Source organism: Mauremys reevesii, linkage group 11 (assembly GCF_016161935.1).
Source record: "Mauremys reevesii isolate NIE-2019 linkage group 11, ASM1616193v1, whole genome shotgun sequence".
Classification (NCBI taxonomy): Eukaryota; Metazoa; Chordata; order Testudines; family Geoemydidae; genus Mauremys; species Mauremys reevesii.
The window spans coordinates 38,300,411-38,321,963 of NC_052633.1; the positions used below are offsets into that span (position 1 = coordinate 38,300,411).

The 21,553-nt window shown below is 40.6% G+C and overlaps 1 protein-coding gene across 4 annotated transcripts in view; it reads right to left on the reverse strand.

Annotated features, from left to right (window-relative positions):
• Positions 1 to 21,183, reverse strand: part of RAPGEF4 (Rap guanine nucleotide exchange factor 4) — a 209,822-nt gene extending 188,639 nt beyond the window's left edge. For 2 of the 4 annotated variants that reach the window (XM_039494904.1, XM_039494906.1), the window contains exon 1: positions 20,858 to 21,183. In XM_039494904.1, coding sequence (XP_039350838.1) covers positions 20,858 to 20,922 — 65 coding nt within the window. In that variant the 5' untranslated portion in view covers positions 20,923 to 21,183. Of the gene's footprint in view, positions 1 to 20,586; positions 20,678 to 20,857 lie in introns of those variants that run through there. The other 2 variants (XM_039494907.1, XM_039494905.1) reach the window with 2 other exon arrangements.
• Between the last annotated feature and the right edge of the window lie 370 nt (positions 21,184 to 21,553).

The following is a 21,553-nucleotide window of genomic DNA, read 5'->3' on the forward strand; positions in this document are numbered from 1 at the left end:
TGCGGAACTACTGAAACTGACCACCTTTAGAGTGGGATCCTGCAATAGATGGACCGCTGGTCTGCTGTAGTATGGCAATTTTAATGTTTCTATGAGATTATGTTGGAAATTCAGGTGATGAAATTATTCTTGTACAAAGGGGTCTGGAAAAATTAAATAATTTGTAGTGCCTTTCACGTCTAGACACTGAATCTAATGATGCCACAAATCAGTTAATTTACCTGACCAAAATGCTAATTTCTTTAATTTGTATATATATTTGTTTCCCTCTTTCACCACAATGCAATGTGCACAATCTAAGTGCTCTTCCTGCAAAGAGATTTCTGGTGTTCCTCTTTGGTCATTCAATGCTGGCACCAGTGCTTGCCCCAGTGGGGAATACCATCTCTCTCTCACATTGTCTCACTGGCCCTCAATTTCTTATTAAACTGTGTCTGGGAGAGATTAAATCCTCTATCCTCATTTGCATTCCAATTTACCTTTATTAATACAGATGAGAGTAATAATTCTATGGTGTATACCAGGGTGGCCAACTTGAGCCTGAGAAGGAGCCAGAATTTAGCAATGCACATTGCCAAAGAGCCACAGTAATACATCAGCAGCCCCCCCACCCCATCAGCTCCCCACCCCCTGCTCCCAGTGCCTCCTGCCTACCGGCAGCCCTGCCGATCAGCACCTCCCCCTCCCTCCCAATCAGCTGTTTTGTGGTGTTCAGGAGGCTCTGGGGAGGACGAGGGCATGGCAGGCTCAGGGGAGGTGGCTGGAAGGGGTGGAGTGGGGGCAGGGCTGTGGGAGAGCCAGGGACTGAGCAGTGAGCACTGCGCAGCACACTGGAAAGTTGGCACCTGTAGCTCCAGCCCCGGAGTCAGTGCCTATGCAAAGAGACACATTAACTTCTGAAGAGCTGCATGTGGCTCCGGAGCCACAGGTTGGCCACCACTGGTATATACAGTTGCTTCTACATCATAGCAATATCCTCTTACCTCTTACTACCATAAGTATATCCTCTTACTTTCCTCAAACCACAGTCTATTACAATTGCTCCCTTTTAAATTCTTTCAAGCAAGGTTTTCACCCTCATTTTTTTTTAAATCTTTGCACTAGCTGCCAGTTATTAATAAGTATTAATTCAACGTGTCAAAATGCTTTTAAGAATATTAGGAAGTGCAGCTTGAAAACAGAATTAAAATCCATTTATACTAGATCCCTACCTACACCATGCTGGTGGAACACCAACTCACTTCTTTCATGTACCCCAACATTAACAGCAAAGGTTGACAAGGAAAGGGAAGACAATGATAATAATTCTCAGCATAGCACACTTTTCCCACAGAAGCCCTAAACTCTTCATGTCAAAGTCACTTTCTCAATATTTAAAATAAATGTGTGTCATTTTGCCTCCAGTAGTTTGCTTCCTTCTGTGTTGGAAACACTGGTAGGTTACACAGGCACAACAAAATAAACACCAAATCAAAGCAAATGTGCTTAAAGTCAAATTAATATTTCATTATATTTTTGCAGCATTCCCCCAGTTCTACTTACAAACCAGAGGACGGTATCAGGGGGTTGGGAAAGCATAGGGCTGGAAACAAGGTACTTTGAGATATTGTGACAGGTCAGGCCAGATGGCTACAGGAGAGTGTTAGAGGCAGATATATTAGTCCCAGATTAAGTAGATCTTTTTTCCCTGGGTAAGGTAACAATGGCAGTTCCAGAACAAGCAGGAACTTGCTGGAACCAATTAGGACAGGCTGGCTAATCAGGGCACCTGAGTTTAAAAAGGACCTCTTCAGTTTGTAGTATGCATGAGAGAAGCTAGGAGCAAGAGGCACTAGGAGTTGAGAGTGGGAAGGCATATTGCTGGAGGATTGAAGAGTACAAGCATTATCAGACACCAGGAGAAAGGTCCTGGGGTGAGGATAAAGAAGGTGTTGGGAGGAGGCCAGGGGAAGCAGCCCAGGGAGTTGTAGCTGTTGCGCAGCTGTTCCAGGAGGCACTCTAGACAGCTGCAGTCCACAGGGCCCTGGGCTGGAACCCGGAGTAGAGGGTGGGCCCAAGTTCCCCCACAAACCTCCCAACTCCTGATCAGATAGAAGAGGAACTGACCTGGACTGTGGGTTCTACCAGAAGGGAAGGTCTCTAGGCTGTTCACCTCAGAGATTGACCATGTGGGTCAGGGAACAAATCCACCAATAAATGCAGGACCCACCAAGATAGAGGAGGAACTTTGTCAATATTTAATGCCTTGATCCCACAATTTGCTATAGGTAACTTGACTGTTGCATCCCTGGAGAGCCCCACTGAAGTAGAGTGGGCTCCATATGGGACCAGCAGACTGTTCTTATGGAACGAATAGCCTTATTTTGTTGTTGTTTGATATCAAGGGACACGACGCAAGCAAGAAGGGTTAGCAGGCAATCTAGGTTTTTTTAAATTGCCTACCATTGTTATCTGAGCTACTTTCATGAAAAGAAAGAACAAACATCTATCTTCCAGCCCTGCTAGCAGGAACAAGCTTAACGGCTTTATTGGGCTTTTTTTAAACGCAACGCGTGAGAATGCTCATTTGTTGAAAAGGGTTGCCATAAGCCAAAGAGATGGGTTTTACATTTGGCTACAAATGCAATGAGTAGGGGGTCTCTCTTATTCTGTCTGGCTATGAATGCCATAGGCTTGGACCAGTTCCAGTGAAAGTTCTCTCCTCCAACAAAGCTAGTCTTTGCCTGTTGCTTCATAATGTCATCATACTGTACCTCAAAAGGTCATCATGGAAGGAGAGGAACTCTGAGACAGCAATGGTCAGTACCTGTTCAATCTTCTTTTTGATAAGACAAACAGACTGAGTTCTTTAAGTCTCAAGTCATTTCCTTCAGCCTCAGACCATTTTTGTAGATCTTTTCTTCACCTTCTCCTGTTTTTCCAAATCCTTTTTAAAATGTGGACACGAGAACAGTATGCAGCATTCCAGTATCAGTCTCACCAACGCTGTTCAGAGAGGTGAAGTCACCTCTCTGCTCCTGTTCACTACTCCCATTTATATATCCAAAGATCACATTAGCTCTTTTTGACACAGCTAAGGACTGGGAGCTGATGTCGAGCTGCTTCTTCACCATACCAGAGTCGCTACTTTCCAGAATACAGTCCCCTATTCTGGAGGCATAGTCTGCATGCATTGCTCCTAGATGTATTACTTTGGATGTGAGGGGTCTGCCTTAACTACACCCTCCCCTGTAACCGCACCCACATTTCTGTACAGTGCCCATTCTACAGCCTCTGTAGCAGTGAGGCAAGTGTGGGCTCCACCACAGCTCTAGTACATCTCTGCAGATTTCAGTCCAACAACAACAATGGTAGTTTTACTTAAGCTAATTTATAAACTATAACAATAGCACTAGTTTTTGAAGGAAGAACGGTTTGACTTAATAGCAAGTTGTAATGGAGCTAGTTAAGTGTCCTACCTTCAATTACTTATTCCTTAAAACATTAGTGAAACTCAGGTTTGATCATACTGACCACTTAAGTCTTTTAACAAAATCATCATCATCATCATCATGAAATTAAATATTAACAATCTATGTATGACCAAGTGTGTTCTAGTCTAAGTAGAAGCTGCCTAGCAAGGAACTATGTCAATACAGTATAAAATACATTAACTTCCTTTCTCAAGCTATCTTATTAAGGGGTTGAAGATTTGACTTGATTTTAATGTTAAAGCTAACTAAATACTATTGTGACACTCTCTTTAGAAAGTTAATAATTGATCCAGTAATTAGAAAAGAAACTAATGGCAGATGTGAGTCCAATCACATTTAGCTCTATGCTTCAAGTGCAGGGCTCGTTTATATCAATCTAAAAAGGAACACTGACAGGGTGGATAAAAATCAATTATTTAAAATAAATAAATAAAATCAGGCTTTCTCCTCAAGAAGCATTTTATCAAAAAAATCTATCTAAATATAGTTTTAAGTAAGATTCATTATAGCGCTACTATCTCATCATGGAATAGGGATTATAAATGCTAATTCTATAGCTTGAGATAATATATTCATGTAATGTTTAAGAAAAGTTTTGTGAGTGAGTTCCAATAGTTCATGGATTAGGGACCCAATTTTATGGGGTTCCACAGGCTTCTGTATAGATTTAGGTTAATCTTTCTATCCACTCAATGGGACTCAGTGCTCAGTCTAAACAGATACCATCAGAGATGCTTAGTCTTGTAGTTCTCAAACTGTGGATTTGTCTCCCAAGAGGTAACATGCTTGTTAACAGCAAACATGTTTTTAAATAAATAAATCCATACATACATAAAATATATAGAGGCAAGAAATAACAGACCTCAACTCTACTGTCCCTCTGCAAATTTGTGTACAGAGTCAATTCCTTACCTCTCTCGAAAAGTGCAAAGTTTCAAAAAGTTCAATGAATAGAAGATTGTTGAGGGTGAAACAGCTCTGGACAAGGAGAAGAAGTCTGGAGATAAATGTGAGACACGAGGAACATATGCTTGTTATGTTAAAATATTTTATACTTGCTGTTGAAGAAAAAATCCAGAATACTTAACATTGTTGTTTTAGTTAAATAAAATAATTTAAACGTCTGTCTGGTGATGTTCTCCTCCTAATAGAGCATGGCAAAAAATCCTCCAAATATTAATGATTAATCTGTTGAATTGGAGATAGTTCACCTCCCAATGACTTCATAAATATCTGCTTCATTTACCTTTGGTAAATGAAATAACCAATCATTCATTTTCTGATATACTAATCAGAAACTAAAACTAATCTGAAATTTTCAAAATAAATCACTGTTTAAAAATTTATAGCATGTACCTTCTAAAAATTAAACCTACATCTGAGTTGTGAAGAATATGTATTAAGGTTATGACAACCAACAAGAATGCACTTTTATGTAGAAAACCATGATTAAATAGAGTCTTCCTGACTAGTGATGTAAATCATGATTTAAATCAAATCCACCCTGGACACTGATAATTTAGTTGTGTATTGTGACACCGATGTTCTTCCACTGCTGAAGTGAAAATATTCCCCCTGCTGTTGAAGCCATAGTGTTATGAACTGATGAGCGTAGTACTGATTAAAAAAAAAAAAAAAGCATATCAGCGAAGGTTAAGAAGTAAACTGACACTGGATGCCTTTCTAAAAGATACACATTATAGCTCCAACAAAAGTTATGGACTTGATGCAAGAATTACTAAGTGAGGTTCTGGGGCCTGTGTTATGCAGGAGGTCAGACTAGATCAGTGGCTCTCAACCTTTTCAGACTACTGTACCCCTTTCAGGAGTCTGATTTTTCTTGCATACCCACAAGTTTCACCTCACTTAAAAACTACTTGCTTACAAAATCAGACATAAAAATGTCCCAGCGCACTATTACTGAAAAATTGCTTACTTTCTCATTTTACCATATAATTATAAAAATCAATTGGAATATAAATATTGTACTTACATTTCAGCATATAGTATGCAGAGCAGTATAAACAAGTCATTGTCTGTATAAAAATTTGAGTTTGTACTGATTTTGCTAATGCTCTTTATGCAGCCTGTTGTAAAACTAGGTAAATATCTAGATGAGTTGATGTACCCCCTGTAAGACCTGTGCATACCCCCAGGGGTAAGAGTACCCCTAGTTGAGAACCACTGTACTAGGTGATCCTAATGGTCCCTCTGGCCTTAAAATCCATGAATCTAGGCAGTCAAGTGCCACATCCTCTCCTCCCCTCCAATTCCATCCTTTTCCTGAGGTAACCATGGTGCTTGATTACATGAGGGTAAAATTAAATGCTCTTAAGGCAACAATATGAAAATAATCTTGCTCTAATGAGAGATGTACTCCATCTTCCTGAATTTTTATACCATGCTCATCACCATGGTATCTGGGTGTCATTATGGTGGCCCAGCTGCTCGGTTATGTTTCCCTTTGTATCTATGTGCTGTTTATTTCCTCTACCAGGATGTTTGTCTTCACATTTAATCAATACTCCTCAGTCTCTGCATTCCAGTCTGTTCATGTCACTTTGCATTTGTTTCTGTCTTTTAGCGTGTGTGCTACCCTTCCTAGATACGCTCTAGGAATTATTTTGGGAAGTGCTATGGCTTGTTATACTAAATTATATGATCACAGTGGGTCCCTCCTGGCTTGAAATCTACAAACATTGGTACTGTCTGTAAATTGATTGAATTTATACCAAAGAAACAGCACAGAAAAGACACAACACCCATACAACATACGGAGCAGCATTTCTTTGTGTTAAACAAATTTTAAAGAGTCCTGTACTGGGCTAAAACTATCAGATAGCATCACCACTTGAAGACAGACTCTTCAACCGATGTGAGAGAAAGGCCTGTGGACCATCTAGCAATGCACTGCTGACCATCGGTGGTCCACAAACCACTGCTTTAAAGAATTTAATGGAGTGAAGTGAGAAATAGAAAAAACAATGTAAATGCTATGAGAATATGATACACCCTCCTCTCCTCCCCCACCTCCCTGAAAAGGCAAATGAAGGAGAGTATTGCAACATACACAGTGCAATAACTACAGTTCTGAAGCACAGCATGTTCTGCATACTATCCCACTCCACCACTGCAAGACATGCAATAGAAACACTTCACATGACAGACTCTAGCAGTGATTTACTTCTATAAGGGCACCTTAACTTTAACTGTGGTCGCAAAGCAGTTTTAAAAAAAAGTGGAGGTAGCACAATTTAGAAATTGCCACCTGAAAAATGCTTGGCTAAGTCCGCAAAGGAGCATTTGTGATGATTAGCAGCCAATGTTTATTGACACAATCTATTTTTAGGATGATAAAACATCATAGCCAGAAAAAGCAGGAGTCTAGTTCTTCATATAGTATTTTTCAGTTACGTCTAGTTGTGTGTGCAGACTGGACGTAGCAGAAATTATATTTTGCACATAGTATTTCTCAGCCAATTTATGGCACATTTCATGGAAGAGAATGAAAAACAGCCAGAAAGAGCAGGTCTAAATGTGTAGAAGTAATTACAATTCAGACTGGTGAGAAGGTTATCTTCTGACATTAAAAACTGAATTAAGTTTGACTATTGATTCTTTCCAATATTATTTGTTCTAACTTCCAAACTATTAGTTCTGATTCTACACTAGGTTACACATTGACATGTACCATAGGATTCTGACACAAAATTTCACTTGAAGTTTAATCCATTTGCAAATTCACATAGTGCTTTCACTCCCAGAAAATGGACTGAAGCTATCCAAGGCATTTCTGCAATTTGTATCTAACAATGAAATTAAAAACCCTAATCGTTTTAGTAGTTTGCCTATTACTACTGTCCAATTCTTCATACTGCCTAATTGTTTGTTCAAAACAAAGCAAATGATAAACCTTGAGCCTTAGTGTTCTATTTTGATGATAACAGTATAGTAGCTTCTAGGATTATTTCCAACTTTGCGAATATCCAGGATGCAAAGGAAGTGCTGAGCTGTTGCCCCACTTAGAGAAAAAAGGGAAAATAAAATTTAAGTTATATAAATGAAGAAATGTTGAAGTTTGTCTTCATTGCTAGCTTAACAATACAACTTTTCATCTCCCAACTGAAACATCTGGGGGTGAGGTGGTGGGGGGGAAGCTTTCCAATTTTCCCAAGGTATGCAAGGGACTTCCCAGTGAGGAACTGTACAGCTGAGCAACAGCACATAATGGATGGGATAAAGACTTCTCTGAAAAGCCCAGAAGCCACAAATGGACAGAGGCGGCTACTGTTCAGCATTAATAGAAAAGTATCCAAAAAGAAAAAAAAAATACTAAGAATCAGGCTGGTAGTCTACAGATCATGCAACACCACACCACTATGGGGTGCATCCCAGTTCAAGATTTGGGTGTGGTTCTTTGCTCCTGGGCCTGGAGGGGTGGGGGCAGAAGAAGTATCTTGTGCCATTCTGTAACAACTTCTCTGGGTCAGCTCAGGAACAGCATTATGGAAAATGAGAGAAATTGCGTGTAGGCCTCCTCGACGTTCTTCCTTCATATTATTAGATCCTGAAGATGGGGCAAAGAGAGTAAATCTGGAAAAGGCTGTCAGAGGACTACCCCTGATCCATGCATGCAATTTTTCAATATGGATTTAAAAAAAAAAAAGCAAACAAACCATCATCACAAAATGATGAAACTCAGAGTAGGCAATCATGCATTACATTGTCAGAATTTTGTATTTTCCTATCAGTCCACTATACACTCTCTTGCCTTGCTTATCCACTGACCACTTTAATCGTTATTTATTTATATTACATAATTAATTTCCCTCTTCAGAACAATGGCACCGAGTTTATCTGACAGTAACATTTTCATATCCTGCATCCTCTTATTCCTCTCTCCCCCCGTTTCTTGCCTGGTTAGACTGCATAACCACTTCACAGCATGCACACACATGTGACAGCATCATTACTGATGACATAACCCTGCTCAATTATGTCAATCTCTCTCCTCTAAAGAACATTTTAGCCTTGATTTATTTGATCATCAGGATCTCAGGTAACATACCTGAGATTTCTCCTTGCAAGGAAGTTTATACAACAGACATTAGAAAAAGCCTTCTAAAAGCATAACTTAAGGAGAATATTTTATATATTCAAAAACAGCTACTCAAGTTCAAGGTTAAAAAAAACCACCACACATACAAAAAGGGAGAGCTGATTCTCCCACTCAGCTGTACATAATCTGGGAGAGTATTTCCCTTAGTGTACAGCATGTATCACTTTTCATAAAACATTTTAATATTTTGTCTGTGTTATTAATTATTTGTATGTTGCTCAGTGCTGTACAAGACACAGAAATCAGAGTCTTTGCCCTTAAGAGTCTACAATCTGTTAGACACAGAACAGTGACACAACAGGGTCCTTCACAAATACAACTAGCCCTTCCATGGGCTAAAACTGCAACAGTTATTTCCAACACTATAAACACAAACTGAATGAGCTGACAAGTACAACTAACCACTACAGCTGAAAATCCTGCTCATTTTATCGGTATGTTAGAGTATATATTTTGTTTTGAAGTCGCTGCAAAAAGTAGCCGGGTAGTCTTTTCTACCAGATGTGGCTCTCTGTGCACTGCGTACCCACTTCCACCTTCTGGCAGGGAGGAGGGAAGGAGGGAAAAGCAGCAGAATCTCAGCAGTAGGAGAATGTTCTCCGTCCCCTACATCATGTGGGAGTAGGAGAACAATGAAGCAAGTTTCTCTTCCAAACAAACAGTTTTGGGGCTCACTGACTGGCTGCTAATTTTTCCCTTTGGCTCTCGGATAAATAAATGCTCTGAGAGAGAGAGGTATACGAGGACAGAATGAAAGAGGGGACTTGAAATATGATGTCATGTCAAAAGATAGTGTTAATTTTAACGTAATGGAGGGTACTCAGCCCCTCCCAGGAGGTGCACAGCACCTAGTCAGGCAGTACTGTCAATCCCAAGCACTAAAAAAAGTGCTGAGTTTGGCCTCCCAAAAACATCAGATATTTTTAAAATAACAAATCGGGAGGTTGGGGGTAATTTGCATTCAGTTTCTGACTCTTTAGAGTTCATATTTTCAAGCTTTTCCCCTCCCCCCATCACCAGGAAACCAAAAAAACAAATTAAAAAACACACCCTAAGATTATCATCTATCATCTGACTCCAGGAGCTGTAGCTTTATGAAAAACATGAAATATCACAAGACTTGCAATAAACTCATGAGAATTAGAAACACCAGTTGTTTAGATGTAAGCATCTCATAGCAGAGACTGTTTTTCTGAAAAAAACAAAACAAAACACTCTTTTCCATGTATGCTGTTTGTTTACTTATGTTTTCCATGTGACTCAATGAGATAAGTAAAGCAAGACTCGTCTCTTTATAGCCACTTTCACTTAATGATTTATCAACACGGGACTCAAGTGTTGGGATATGCAACACTGCATGGGAATAGTACAATAAAAAGCAATATTTTGTATCAAATACCTTTAATATTGCAAAACTTAAACACACACTGCATTTTAAGTTCATACTACTTGGCAGTGTCCCTTGAAAAAACATTTGGCATGGAAACAAACACTGTATACACTCAGGCAATTCTGCTGAACAACCAACGGAATTTTCTTCCAACACAAAGGTCAGCATTCAAGCTGTAACAATTGTGAGAGAAATATAGATTTGTTGAGTAATGACATTCATAGAAATTTATCTCCAGGAAGAAATTCATTATTTAAATAGTGCAGCAATTACAGGAAGAGTTGCAAACACAGGAAAATATAAAACTGTTTTATTTTTTCATAATAAGATTACCTTTAAGAAAAAGACGAATATACTCCATATTAAAGAGAAATTACAATTATAAGGAAACGTATCTGTTTCATTTGTGAAAATATCCTTTCCACATAATGCACACTTTAGAACTAAAATACAGATCAAATGTCATTAAATTAAACACAAGCTCTCATGAATATGAACTAGAGCTCGCAAAGACAGTTACCATTCCTTCCGATCAGAGTGGAGCTAGATAATATTATAAAGCAAACATGCCATTTAATGTAAGAGACATTTTGAGGACTTTAATGTGAAGACTAGTGGAGATAAACACTGTTTGAAATGTACAACAGAACAATATTATTTAGTGACAAAAATATCCTGATATTAACTCTAGCCATGAGAATCCATGATCAGAGCTTTATCCTCATTGCACCTGCACCCATATATAGTCTAGCTTAATGCTGAAGTTAATAAATATTTTAACTTTACAGAAACTATGAGATCACTTCTGGAAGATTACATTGCCATATATAAATTTTGACAGCTGTTTAATTCAAAGATCATCCACTAAAGCCATTAAAGTTAATGTGCACTAACTCTACTGAAAAAATTAGTAATACTAAGAGTTGCTATAATGCAAAATACAGTTAGAATGATAACAGAATAAAGGGAGTAACACAACATGAGCTGTAATGTACAATAAGTATCAAGATGCAAAAACAACGAAAATTAAATCTTGTATTTTGTATCAGTCCTAAATAACATTCTTATTAGCAAAGCAGGGAAATGTGGTCTAGATAAAATTACTATACGATGGGTGCATAACAGGTTGAAAGAAAATACTCAGGGTAGTTATGAATAGTTTGCTGTTAAACAGGGAGGATGTATCTTATGGAGTCCCACCAGGGTCTTGCATGGTCCAATGCTGTTCAATATTTTCATTAATGACTTGGATAATGGAGTAGAAAGTACAGTTATAACACTTGCAGACAACACCAAGCTGGGAGGGGTTGCAAGCACACTGGATGACAGAATAAGAATTCAAATGACCTTAATAAATTGGAGAATTGGTCTGAAATCAACAAGATGAAATGAAGATAAGGAAAAATCAAATGCACAAATACAAAATGGGGAACAACTAGCTAGGCAGTAGTACGGCTGAAAAGGACCTCGAGCTGAAGGACCACAAACTGAATACCAGTTAATGTAATTCAGTGGCAAAATAGGCTAGTATTCTGGGGTATATTAACAAGAATGTCAATATGTAAAACACAGGAGGTAATTGTCCCACTCTAGTTGGCACTGGTGAGGCCTCAGCTGAGTACTATGTCCAATTCTGAGCTTTTGAAAAGATGTGGACAAACTAGAAAGAATCCAGAGGACAGCAACAAAAATGATAAAAGGTTTAAAATAAAAAACTGACCTATGAGCTAAGGTTGAAAAAACTGGACATGTTTAGTCTTGAGAAAAGAAGCTGTGAGGGGATCGAATAACAGTTTTCAAATATGTTAAGGGCTGTAAAAAAGGATGGTGATCAATTGTTCTTGATAGTCACCGAAGGTCAGACAAGAAGTAATCAGCATAATCTGAAGCAAGGGAGATAAAAGCTTTCTAACCATCAAGGTGTTAAGTACTGGAATAGGTTACCAAGGAAGGTTATGGAATTCCCACCATTGGAGGTTTTTAAGAACATGTTGCACAAACACATGTCAGGGAAGGTCTAGGTTTACTTTGTCTGGCCTCACTGCAGGGGGCTGGATGCGAAAACTTCCCGAGGTCCCTTTCAACCCTACATATCTGTGATTTTATGATGTGCTTAGACGTCCATTGAAGTTAATGCACTACACTGCCACTGGTGTGAGGAAGTTGAGAATCAGGGCCAGTATTTTTAAATGAATAGTCTGACATTTATCAAGTAATTTAAATGTAATAGTTTATGAAGTACAAATTTCAAATTTGACTAAACCTGAGAACCTGAATTTTATTTCAATGCATGAAGAATAAACATGGCTAAGGAATAGTAGTTTCTAGGAAACACACATTTTGGGTAGGTTTCAGAGTGGTAGCTGTGTTAGTCTGTTTCAGCAAAAACAACGAGGAGTCCTTGTGGCACCTTAGAGACTGACAAATTTATTTGGGCATAAGCTTTCGTGGGCTAAAACACACTTCATAAGATGCATGGAGTGGAAAATACAGTAGAGAGGTATAAATACACAGCATATGAAAAGATGGGAGTTGCCTTACCTAGGGGGGAGGGTGTCAGGGCTAACGAGCCAATTCAATTAAGGTGGAAGTGGGATATTCTCAACAGGTGACAAGAAGGGAGGAAAAATCATTTTTGCAGTGCTAATGAGTTCAATGTAATCAAGGTGGCCCATTTCAAACATTTGACAAGAAGGTGTGAGTATCAGTAGGGGAAAATTAGTTTTTGTAGTGACCTATCCACTCCCAGTCTTTGTTCAGGCCTAAGTTGATGGTGTCCAGTTTGCATTTTGGGTTGTAGATTTTCAATTTATATCAGCTATTATGTATATTTCTGATTGGCAGCTGGGCTGGTACTTTATTTTGTCCCTGTTGCTCATTTAGAATAATTTAGCAATAGGAGTTTGGCAGTTGAACAGTTTAGGTTAAAACCACTTTCTGAAGTAATTGTTTGAGAAGTGCACTTTCTATAGCTCGTGGAGATGGCACAAGCCTGACTGCTGAGGGACATGGGTTTTCTTCCTGTGTCTGCCACTGACTTGCTGTGTGATCTTGAAAAAACAGTTAACCTTTCTCTGGAATCCCCATTCTTGGAGATTTTTAAGAATAGGTTGGACAAACACGTGTCAAGGATGGTATAGGAATAGTTGGTGTTGCTCAGTGTGGGAGACAGACTAGATTACCTCTTGAGATCCCTTCCAGCCCTATAATGTCATCTAGAATAGTGAAAAATAAAGATCATTGATGGCCACTTTGTTTTTGAGGACACAATTTTCAGTTCTGCTAAGGCTCCTTAACTAGATTTGGTTGAAACTTTTTCAATTAAAATTTGTTGAAAAATGTGGTTTAATCAAAACTGAAATTTGTCACTTTTTTTCATTTTCAATGAAAAAATGAAAGTATTTGGGATTTTTTTAAAAAACACCAAAATATGAAAAATGAAACATTTTAGATTTTGTTTTTGACAGTCCAAAAAATAGTTTATTAATGGGAATAAAGTTCATTTTCCAGCCAGCTCTATCCTTTATATTGCTCTGACAATGCCAACATGTCTGTGAGGGCAGCGTAAAACACACCTTACTATAAAAGACAACCAGGCCCTCGGTATCAAGGACAAAGGTAAAGGTGAGAGCAATAGCAAACGAGATGACATTAAATTATGTGCATTTTTGCTTGGAATACAAGACTTCAATGGTCAAATCCTATCAATAGGCAAGAAGCAACACAGACAACTGCAGATGCATCCAGCGCAGGCAGGTTTCCGGATGTGTTGTGTCCTCTTCTGCAACACCAGGATACAACATATCATTTGCTAGTGCACTTGTGGGCCGTAAAAAGATGCATCAGGCACATAATGCTTGTGCACTCACTTTGCCTACGTAGGTGTGTAAAGGAGGGAAGATAAAAAGGAAGACAAGTAATCCTGTATGTGCAAAAATGGAAGATGATGCAACTGAAAATCCTAGTCTTGTGATTACAGAAAACAAACCTTCTCGAGTTTACTTGAAGTACCTTGCTACTCCTGCCTTTGGTATGGGTATTTTCAAGCAGAGCACCTTATAAAATGCAGAGGCAACAACATTACAGTATGCTTATATTAATATTATATATCGTAGTTGTAAAATGGCCTTAGTCAGGTGACAGACAGGAAAAGTTGTTATTTATTTATCACTGTCAGAAGACTGAGTATTAAACAGGAAACTAGAAAACACTGGGCGAAACACTGTGATGTTGCTTCCAAGGAATTATTATAAATATAGAACTGGACTAGAGACAAATACACAGAAAGCAATGAGTGCTTCCTTATAGTCTTATAAAATATATATTTTTAAAAGAAATAAAACGTGGTTGTCATAAGCAATAGTACAGCTAGATCAGGCAGGTTAAGTACAAGCCAATCAAGTTCTTACTTCCTTGAAACAATGATACATTGCCCAGGATGGCAACTACCTTCTTTCTATCACCATGTATTCCCCTTTCAAAATCCCAGTTCTCCACTTTAGTTTATCTGCACAATCACTATCAGCACTACTCCTGTCTGTATTTATCACTAAGGGTATAAAGAGCTGGCTAGGTCCCAAACATAAATATAATGAGCCAGATGGGAAATCCTGAATCAAATTTTTGGCCTGATCCTATAGTCCAGTCTTAGTCTAATGAAATAAATGAAAACGTTGCCTGATTAAGGACTGCAAGATCAGTGTTCCACATGCAGTATTTTATTCTTGTTAGATCTAAATAATGGTGACCTAAAGTCTATCGGGGTAACAAAAGATACAGAAAGTAACTATATACAATATGCCCTCAAAACACCATTCATATCTAAATAATTCATAAACAGCTTAGCCAAGATCATTACATTCTTGACACACCAGGATAGCAAAGTTACATGATTTCCTCTGTGATCTGCTCCTGCAGTCAAACATACCAGTCAGCTAAGGCACTGCAGGTTATATCGAACACACAGGAAAGCACAGAATTATAATGACAGACCTGAAATCTCTGGGTTATCTAATTGTTGTGAACATTGTACATCATTAAAAAGAGTTGATGTCTGAATCAAATTAAAACCCACAGAAGAATAAAAGCTGTACTCTGGTTTTGTGAAATGATAGAATTCTGTAAAAGACACTCAGCCTGCCCTGAACACATACTGTATATTCATTTAAAATTAAAGATTTGAAAAAAAAATGTCAATATAGAACTCTCTCTCTCACCGACACACATTGGGGTAAAAGAAATCAGGAGGGCTGCCCATAGGCTGAATACATTAAACACATTTGAACAGATTTAGCAACCTTTTACTCAGATGTATGCTGATAAGACATATGGAAAAATGCTAAGAGAGTGGGCCTGCTTCTGCTCCCACAGAAGTCAATGGCAAGACTCCCACTGACTTCAATGAGAACAGGATCAGGCTCCTTAAAAGATAAATTATTTCAGTACTCAACAAGAATGTGGGTTCACCTCCTCTTGAGAATCTATTCTGTCCAGTAACAATGAAAAATTCTTAACACAACAGGGTTTTGTGACCTTTTTTTCTCTCTGACTGTCATGTTTTCCCTGTGCTTTGTTCTTATGACATTAACATATAATGTCTGATGTCTTACTCCTAAGTGCTGATGTTTGGCCTCTGTGTTCAGTAATGTCATCAACAAGGTTATGCAGTTTAAACATCAGTGATCCTAGCCCACTTGGCCCTATGAAGTAATAACATACTTGTCATAAAACACTCTGGAGGTTCTTTACTTGTTATAAATATGCTCTCATTTTAGATTTTTATTAGTTCTAGTTTGCCACAGACGTCGGGGAGGAACATGAAGATCTTAGACACATCATTATTTTGTTTGAGATGTTTTGCTACCTCTGTTTAAAGTTCCATTCTTTTAAAAAAAAAAAAAATTGGGTTTGAGATACCAGATTACATTTAGTTTTAAATTACCCTGGTTCCTTCTGTCACTCTACAGGGTAAATCCATTACAGAATTCTGGCTATATTAATAAATAATGTCTGCTTAACGTATGCTACATATTCTGTATTTCATGTTTATTAAAAGTCTAACAAACATTTAATAAAAAACAAGTATTTTTCTAAAGTGAACGGATATATTGAAGGGCTGAGGGTCAGTCCCACAGTTACAAAATCCACCTTTAAAATAAGGAAATGTCTTAAGATAAAAGAAACAGTATTATAAAACAAGCTTAAAATACACAGAAATTGCATAATAATTCAATGAATTAATCACAGAACACCTACAGAACAAAGAAGTACAATATGAAAAATACATGTGGAAAAATATATAAAGTAATTATATAATAATGTCAAGGTTCCTTCCCCACTCTGAACTCTAGGGTACAGATATGGGGACCTGCATGAGAACCTCTAAGCCTAACTACCAGCTTAGATCTGGTTTTGCTGCCACCACCCAAATTATTTATGAGTCATTTGGGAAACTCTGTCTACCTTCCCCCCAGAATACCTCCCTCTCAAGTACTATAACCCTTCCCTGGGTAGCCTTGAGAGACTTCTCCACCAAGTTCCTGGTGAACACTGATCCAAACCCTTGGATCTTAAAACAAGGAGAAATCAATCAGGTTCTTAAAAAGAAGGCTTTTAATTAAAGAAAGAAAGGTAAAAATCATCTCTGTAAAATCAGGGTGGAAAATAACTTTACAGGGTAATCAGATTCAAAGAGCCCAGAGAAACTCCCTCAAAGTTTCAGCAAACAGAGGTAAACCCTTTAGCAAAAGGAACATTTACAAGTTGAGAAAACAAAGTTCTCAATGCACTTTACTAAAATAGTGTTATTCTTAGTTACAGATGGGATGAGGAAAAGAAATATTAATGTTTTTTCAAGGTCACTCAGCAAGTCAGTAGCAGAGCCAGGAAGAAAATCCATGTTTCTCACCTCCAGGTTCGTGACATATCCCCTAAATAACACTGCCTCTGTAGAAAGTGCACTGTTGTCAGTAGCTACCGGCGTGGTACTCTGCTCTTGTTCAATGATGAGAACAGTTGGCTGCGTGCATGTTCCCTCTGTGTGCTGCCCCGGCTCTGCGCAGATAGCTGACACAGCAAACCCCGAGAGAACCCCCAAAGACCACAGACTCTAGTAAGGTACGAAGGAACCCGAGCAAGGTTTATTGTCAAACGAAGCACAGTAATAGTTTCCTATAGACTCTACAGGACATACTACGAATATGTGCCCCCTGGCAATGGACACAGCTCAGTCAGTGGCGGGACTTTCCACTGCCCCCTAGGCTGGCCAAAGACGTGCACTCCGGGATCTACTTTTATACAGTTACAGGACAGATTACTCATCCCTACTGATATATTGAGGTACAGCCTCTTGGCTCATTAGGGTGCTGTCTCCCCTTTGATCATGTTGTTCCAGACATACAGATCTATCCATCATGCTGTCCTGTCTTTAAGATGCACCTGCCTGTTCCTTGTTGTCTATGGAGTGTCCTTGTATCAGGCTGTCCAGGTGCCATCTTGGTACAAGTTCCTCTTATTAGCCCTTATGTGTGAACTCACCTGCTTCTAACAACCCTCTTCTCACCAATTTCTGTGAGTAAGGCCTGCCTCTGGCTCACAGCCCAGCTTTTGCTTAGCAGTGCCTGGAAGTACTTTGGTTCAGGCTTCAGGCCATGAGGTTATGTTTCAGGGCCTCATCTTACTACATGCACTTCTCAAACAATTACTTCAAAAAGCAGTTTTAACCTAAACTGTTCAACTGTCAAACACCTATTGCTAAGTTATTCTAAATGAGCAACAGGGACAAAATAAAGTACCAGCCCAGCTGCCAATAAGAAACATACATAATAATAGATCGCAGCTCCCAGTGGCCATAGTTCGCTGGTCCGGGCCAATGGGAGCTGCTGGAACTATCTAGCCAGTTATTCTTTAGCTGTACATTTGATTTATCTTTCCTAAGTGAAGTATTCTGCACTTATATATATTGAATTGTATCTTGTTAATTTCAGACCAATTCTCCAATTTGTCAAGGTTGTTTTGAATTTTAATTCTGGCTTCCAAAGTTCAAGCAACCTCTGTCATGTTAGTGTCATCACAAATGTTATAAGCGTACTCTCCACTTCATTATTCATGTCATTAATGAAAATATTGACTAGTATTAGACCCAAGACTGACCCCTGCAGCATCCCACTAGATATGTCCTCCCAGTTGCCAAAAAAAAAAAATTGATAACTATGCTTTGGGTACGATCTTTCAACCAGTTGTGCACCAACATTCCCTCTAATTTTTTACAGCCATGTGCGGAATTAATTTTGTTATGTGCACCAATATGGAGGGGATGTGTGGTGTGGGTGGGGGGGTTAGAGTGTGGGTGGGGGCTCAGAGCTAGGGCAGAGGGTTGGGGTGTGGAGAGCGAGGGCTCTGGTTGGGAGATGAAGGCTCTGGGGTGTGGCCGGAGATGAGGGGTTTGGCGTGCAGGCTGCCCCAGGGCTGCGGTGGGTAGGGAGGACACCCCTCAGCCCTCTCTCGCCGCAGCAGCTCTGGGGCCACGGGAGAGGTGCCTCTCGCCCCTGCACAGCCCCTGAGAGCCTGCTGCGCAGCCATGCAGCTTAGAGGGAAATTAGTTGTGCACCCATTTTATAGTAATTTCATCTAGACCACATTGCCCTAGTTTGCTTATGAGAATGTAATTTAGGACTGCATCAGCTGCTTCTCCCCTATCCACTAGGCCAGTAACCCTGTCAAAAAGGAAATAAGGTTGGTCTGGCTTGATTTATTCTCCAATAGCCTGAATGGATTTGTCCTTATAACCCTTTTATCCTCTAAGTACTTACAAACTGATAGTTTCATAATTTGCCCAAGTATCTTTCCAACTTTCAAAATTAGGCTGACTCTAGAAATTCTCCTTTTTAAAGGTGGGTCCTATGTTTGTCCTTCTCCAGTCTTCTGGGACCTCACCCATCCTCCAGTAGTTCTCGAAGATAACTGCTAACTGTTCCAAGCTTGATTCTGCTAGTTCCTTAAGTACCCTAGGATGAGTTTCAGCAGGCTCTGATAATTTGAATACATCTAACTTATTTCAATATTATTTCACCTATTCTTTCCCTATTTTGGCTTGCATTCCTTTCCCCTTGCTGTTAATATCAGAGTAGAGGAATCAGGCCCATGCTTTCAGCTTAAGTAGCCCATAATTTTATATGTCTGACCAACCTACTCCAGTTTTATCTGTATTTGTCTTGGTAGTTCTAATTTTCACAGATACTGTATATTATTTTTTAACAGAGTTATACTTTTGAGTAACAGCCTGCATTGTGTAGATGTGGTGGACTCAGGGAGGCTGTTTCAGCCAGAATTCTTCTATGGGATCTGAGGAGTCCACACTGGACGGGGAGCTCTACTATCCTCTCAACTTGTGCTCCAACCATCTCTCCTTTGGGATTCTAACACCAGTGACACCATGGCTTGCAACTGCACAAAGGCAGAAGGGACAAAAAGATTCCTTGCGCACACACAAAAGGCCAACCAAAATATAGCCCAGAATGACTCCTACTGCCAGAAGCATTCAATAATCTTCTATATTGTTAAGTACATTACATTCTCTTGGATATCTTTGAAGCTTGCAGTGTAACCCAATCAATTAAATCTGACGATAATATAGTAAGGAATGTATAACATCCCACACCTACATAAAATCAGACATCACACAGCTGCTGACAGCATAGGACTTACGTTTTTCCCTCCACCAACACCCAGTGTGAAATACAAAAGTGTTTTTTTAAATAACTATTTATTTACATTTTATAAAGTTTTTCACATATCACCTTTTAATCCATGTTAAACTATAAATACCAACTGTTCAGTGTTTACTACTAGGCCTACAATCTGATCCAACAGAAAATTATCCTGTCAGTGTTTTGGGAACAATTACAGTCCATTGATGTGCTCTTTAAAGAGACTGCAGAGAAAACTTGTATTTATACAAGTCTCTACAAGCCAAGGGTCCTTCATCTGCCTGTGTACGGTGGTGAGGATCTTTTCTTTTTTCAGCCTGGTGAATGGGGTAGCAGAATGGGGGGGTCTCCTTTTCTCACCCTACATGGATGATGGAAGGGAGATCTGTGGGGAGAGAAGGATGATCTTGATGGGGTTCCTTCATGCAAATCTATATCTAGATGTGGAACAGGGCCTATGAACACAACAAACCGAATGGATGGGTTTCACCTACCCTAGGCATTCAAAAGGCAAGTAGCTGTGGTTGACTTTTAGACCATCAGTCTATTAACTGAAAGCTTCACAGGGTTTATGCTGTAATCCCAATATGCAGTCATTCAAAGCATCCACTGGAGCTATTAAACCAGAGTGCACCAACCCCCATGTTATTTAGGATTAAAAAAAAGTTACAGCTAGAAAAGACCTAGACCACAGTCTCATTCCCCATCAATGCAGGATTTAACCTCTCCCATAATGCCCACAGTAGTTTTATCATCCGTGCTGGATGTATGCTTGTGTGCTGCCTACTGATTCCTCTGCCTCCTGCACCTATCGGCAACCTCTGCAAAGCCAGCAGCAGCCCTAAACCAACACCCATCAGAAACCCGGGGGGGGGGCGGTTCTTTGATACATTTCACCTCCACCACGTGCAATATTTCCTAGGCATCAGAATCCCACGGCAACAAGACCCGCTGGGCTCTTACAATGGCACCAAACCCCCTCTCCTGCCGGTGCCTGTACCTCTCCTGTGGGCATTTTCAGCCCCCGAACGGCCCCACTGCGCCCCCCAGCACGCTGCTTATGTAAGCCGGGCTCATCGGGGCCGCAGGCACAGCGGGGCCCCCTCGCTCGCTCGCTCGCCCGCCCGCTCCAGCCCTCCTGCCGCCGCTCCCGGGAAGATGCTGGTACCTTTTATCCAGGCAAGCGATCCACTCGCTGGAGGAGGACGAATGGGAAGCGTGAGCAGCGACCATGTTTGCCCGGCTCCCTACGTACCCAGGCGGCGGCGGCTCTGCCCCCTCCCCTGCTCCCTGCCTCCCCCTCCGCCCGCCTGCGGCGGCCGCCTCTCCCCGCGCTGAGCAATGGGCTCTCCCAGCCGCAGGCTCCGGCTGCCTCCGCGTGGGCAGAGCCACCTGGCCCAGCGCTCGGGCTCCCCGCGGCTCAGGTGCTGGCGCTGAGCAGGGCGGGCCCTTGGGTCCCGGCAGAGCGGAGCCAGCAGGCGGGAAAGGCACCGCTGGCGGGGGGGTCACCTTGCGTGAGAAAAACTCAGGGGACGGGACCGAGCCTCCCTATAGCGCCGGCCTCAGCGACCTAGGGGCAGACGCTGCAGGCTGTGTGGGGCCCGAGCCGCGCCCAGCGCAGCCCTGCCCGCTCCAGCCCCAGCAACTGAGGTGCCGGAACGGGGGCTTGACGCGGGTTCCATCAGTGGGGATTTTTAAGTGCAGGTTAGACAGACACCTGTCAGGGAAGGTCTAGGTAATAGGCAGTCCTGCCCTGAGAGCAGGGGACTGGAGTAACTGCCCTGTCCAGCTCCCTCCCAGTCCCCCGTGTCTATGAGCTGCGCGTTTACAGTTAGGGGCAGTGGCTCTCAGGCTCCCCCAGCAT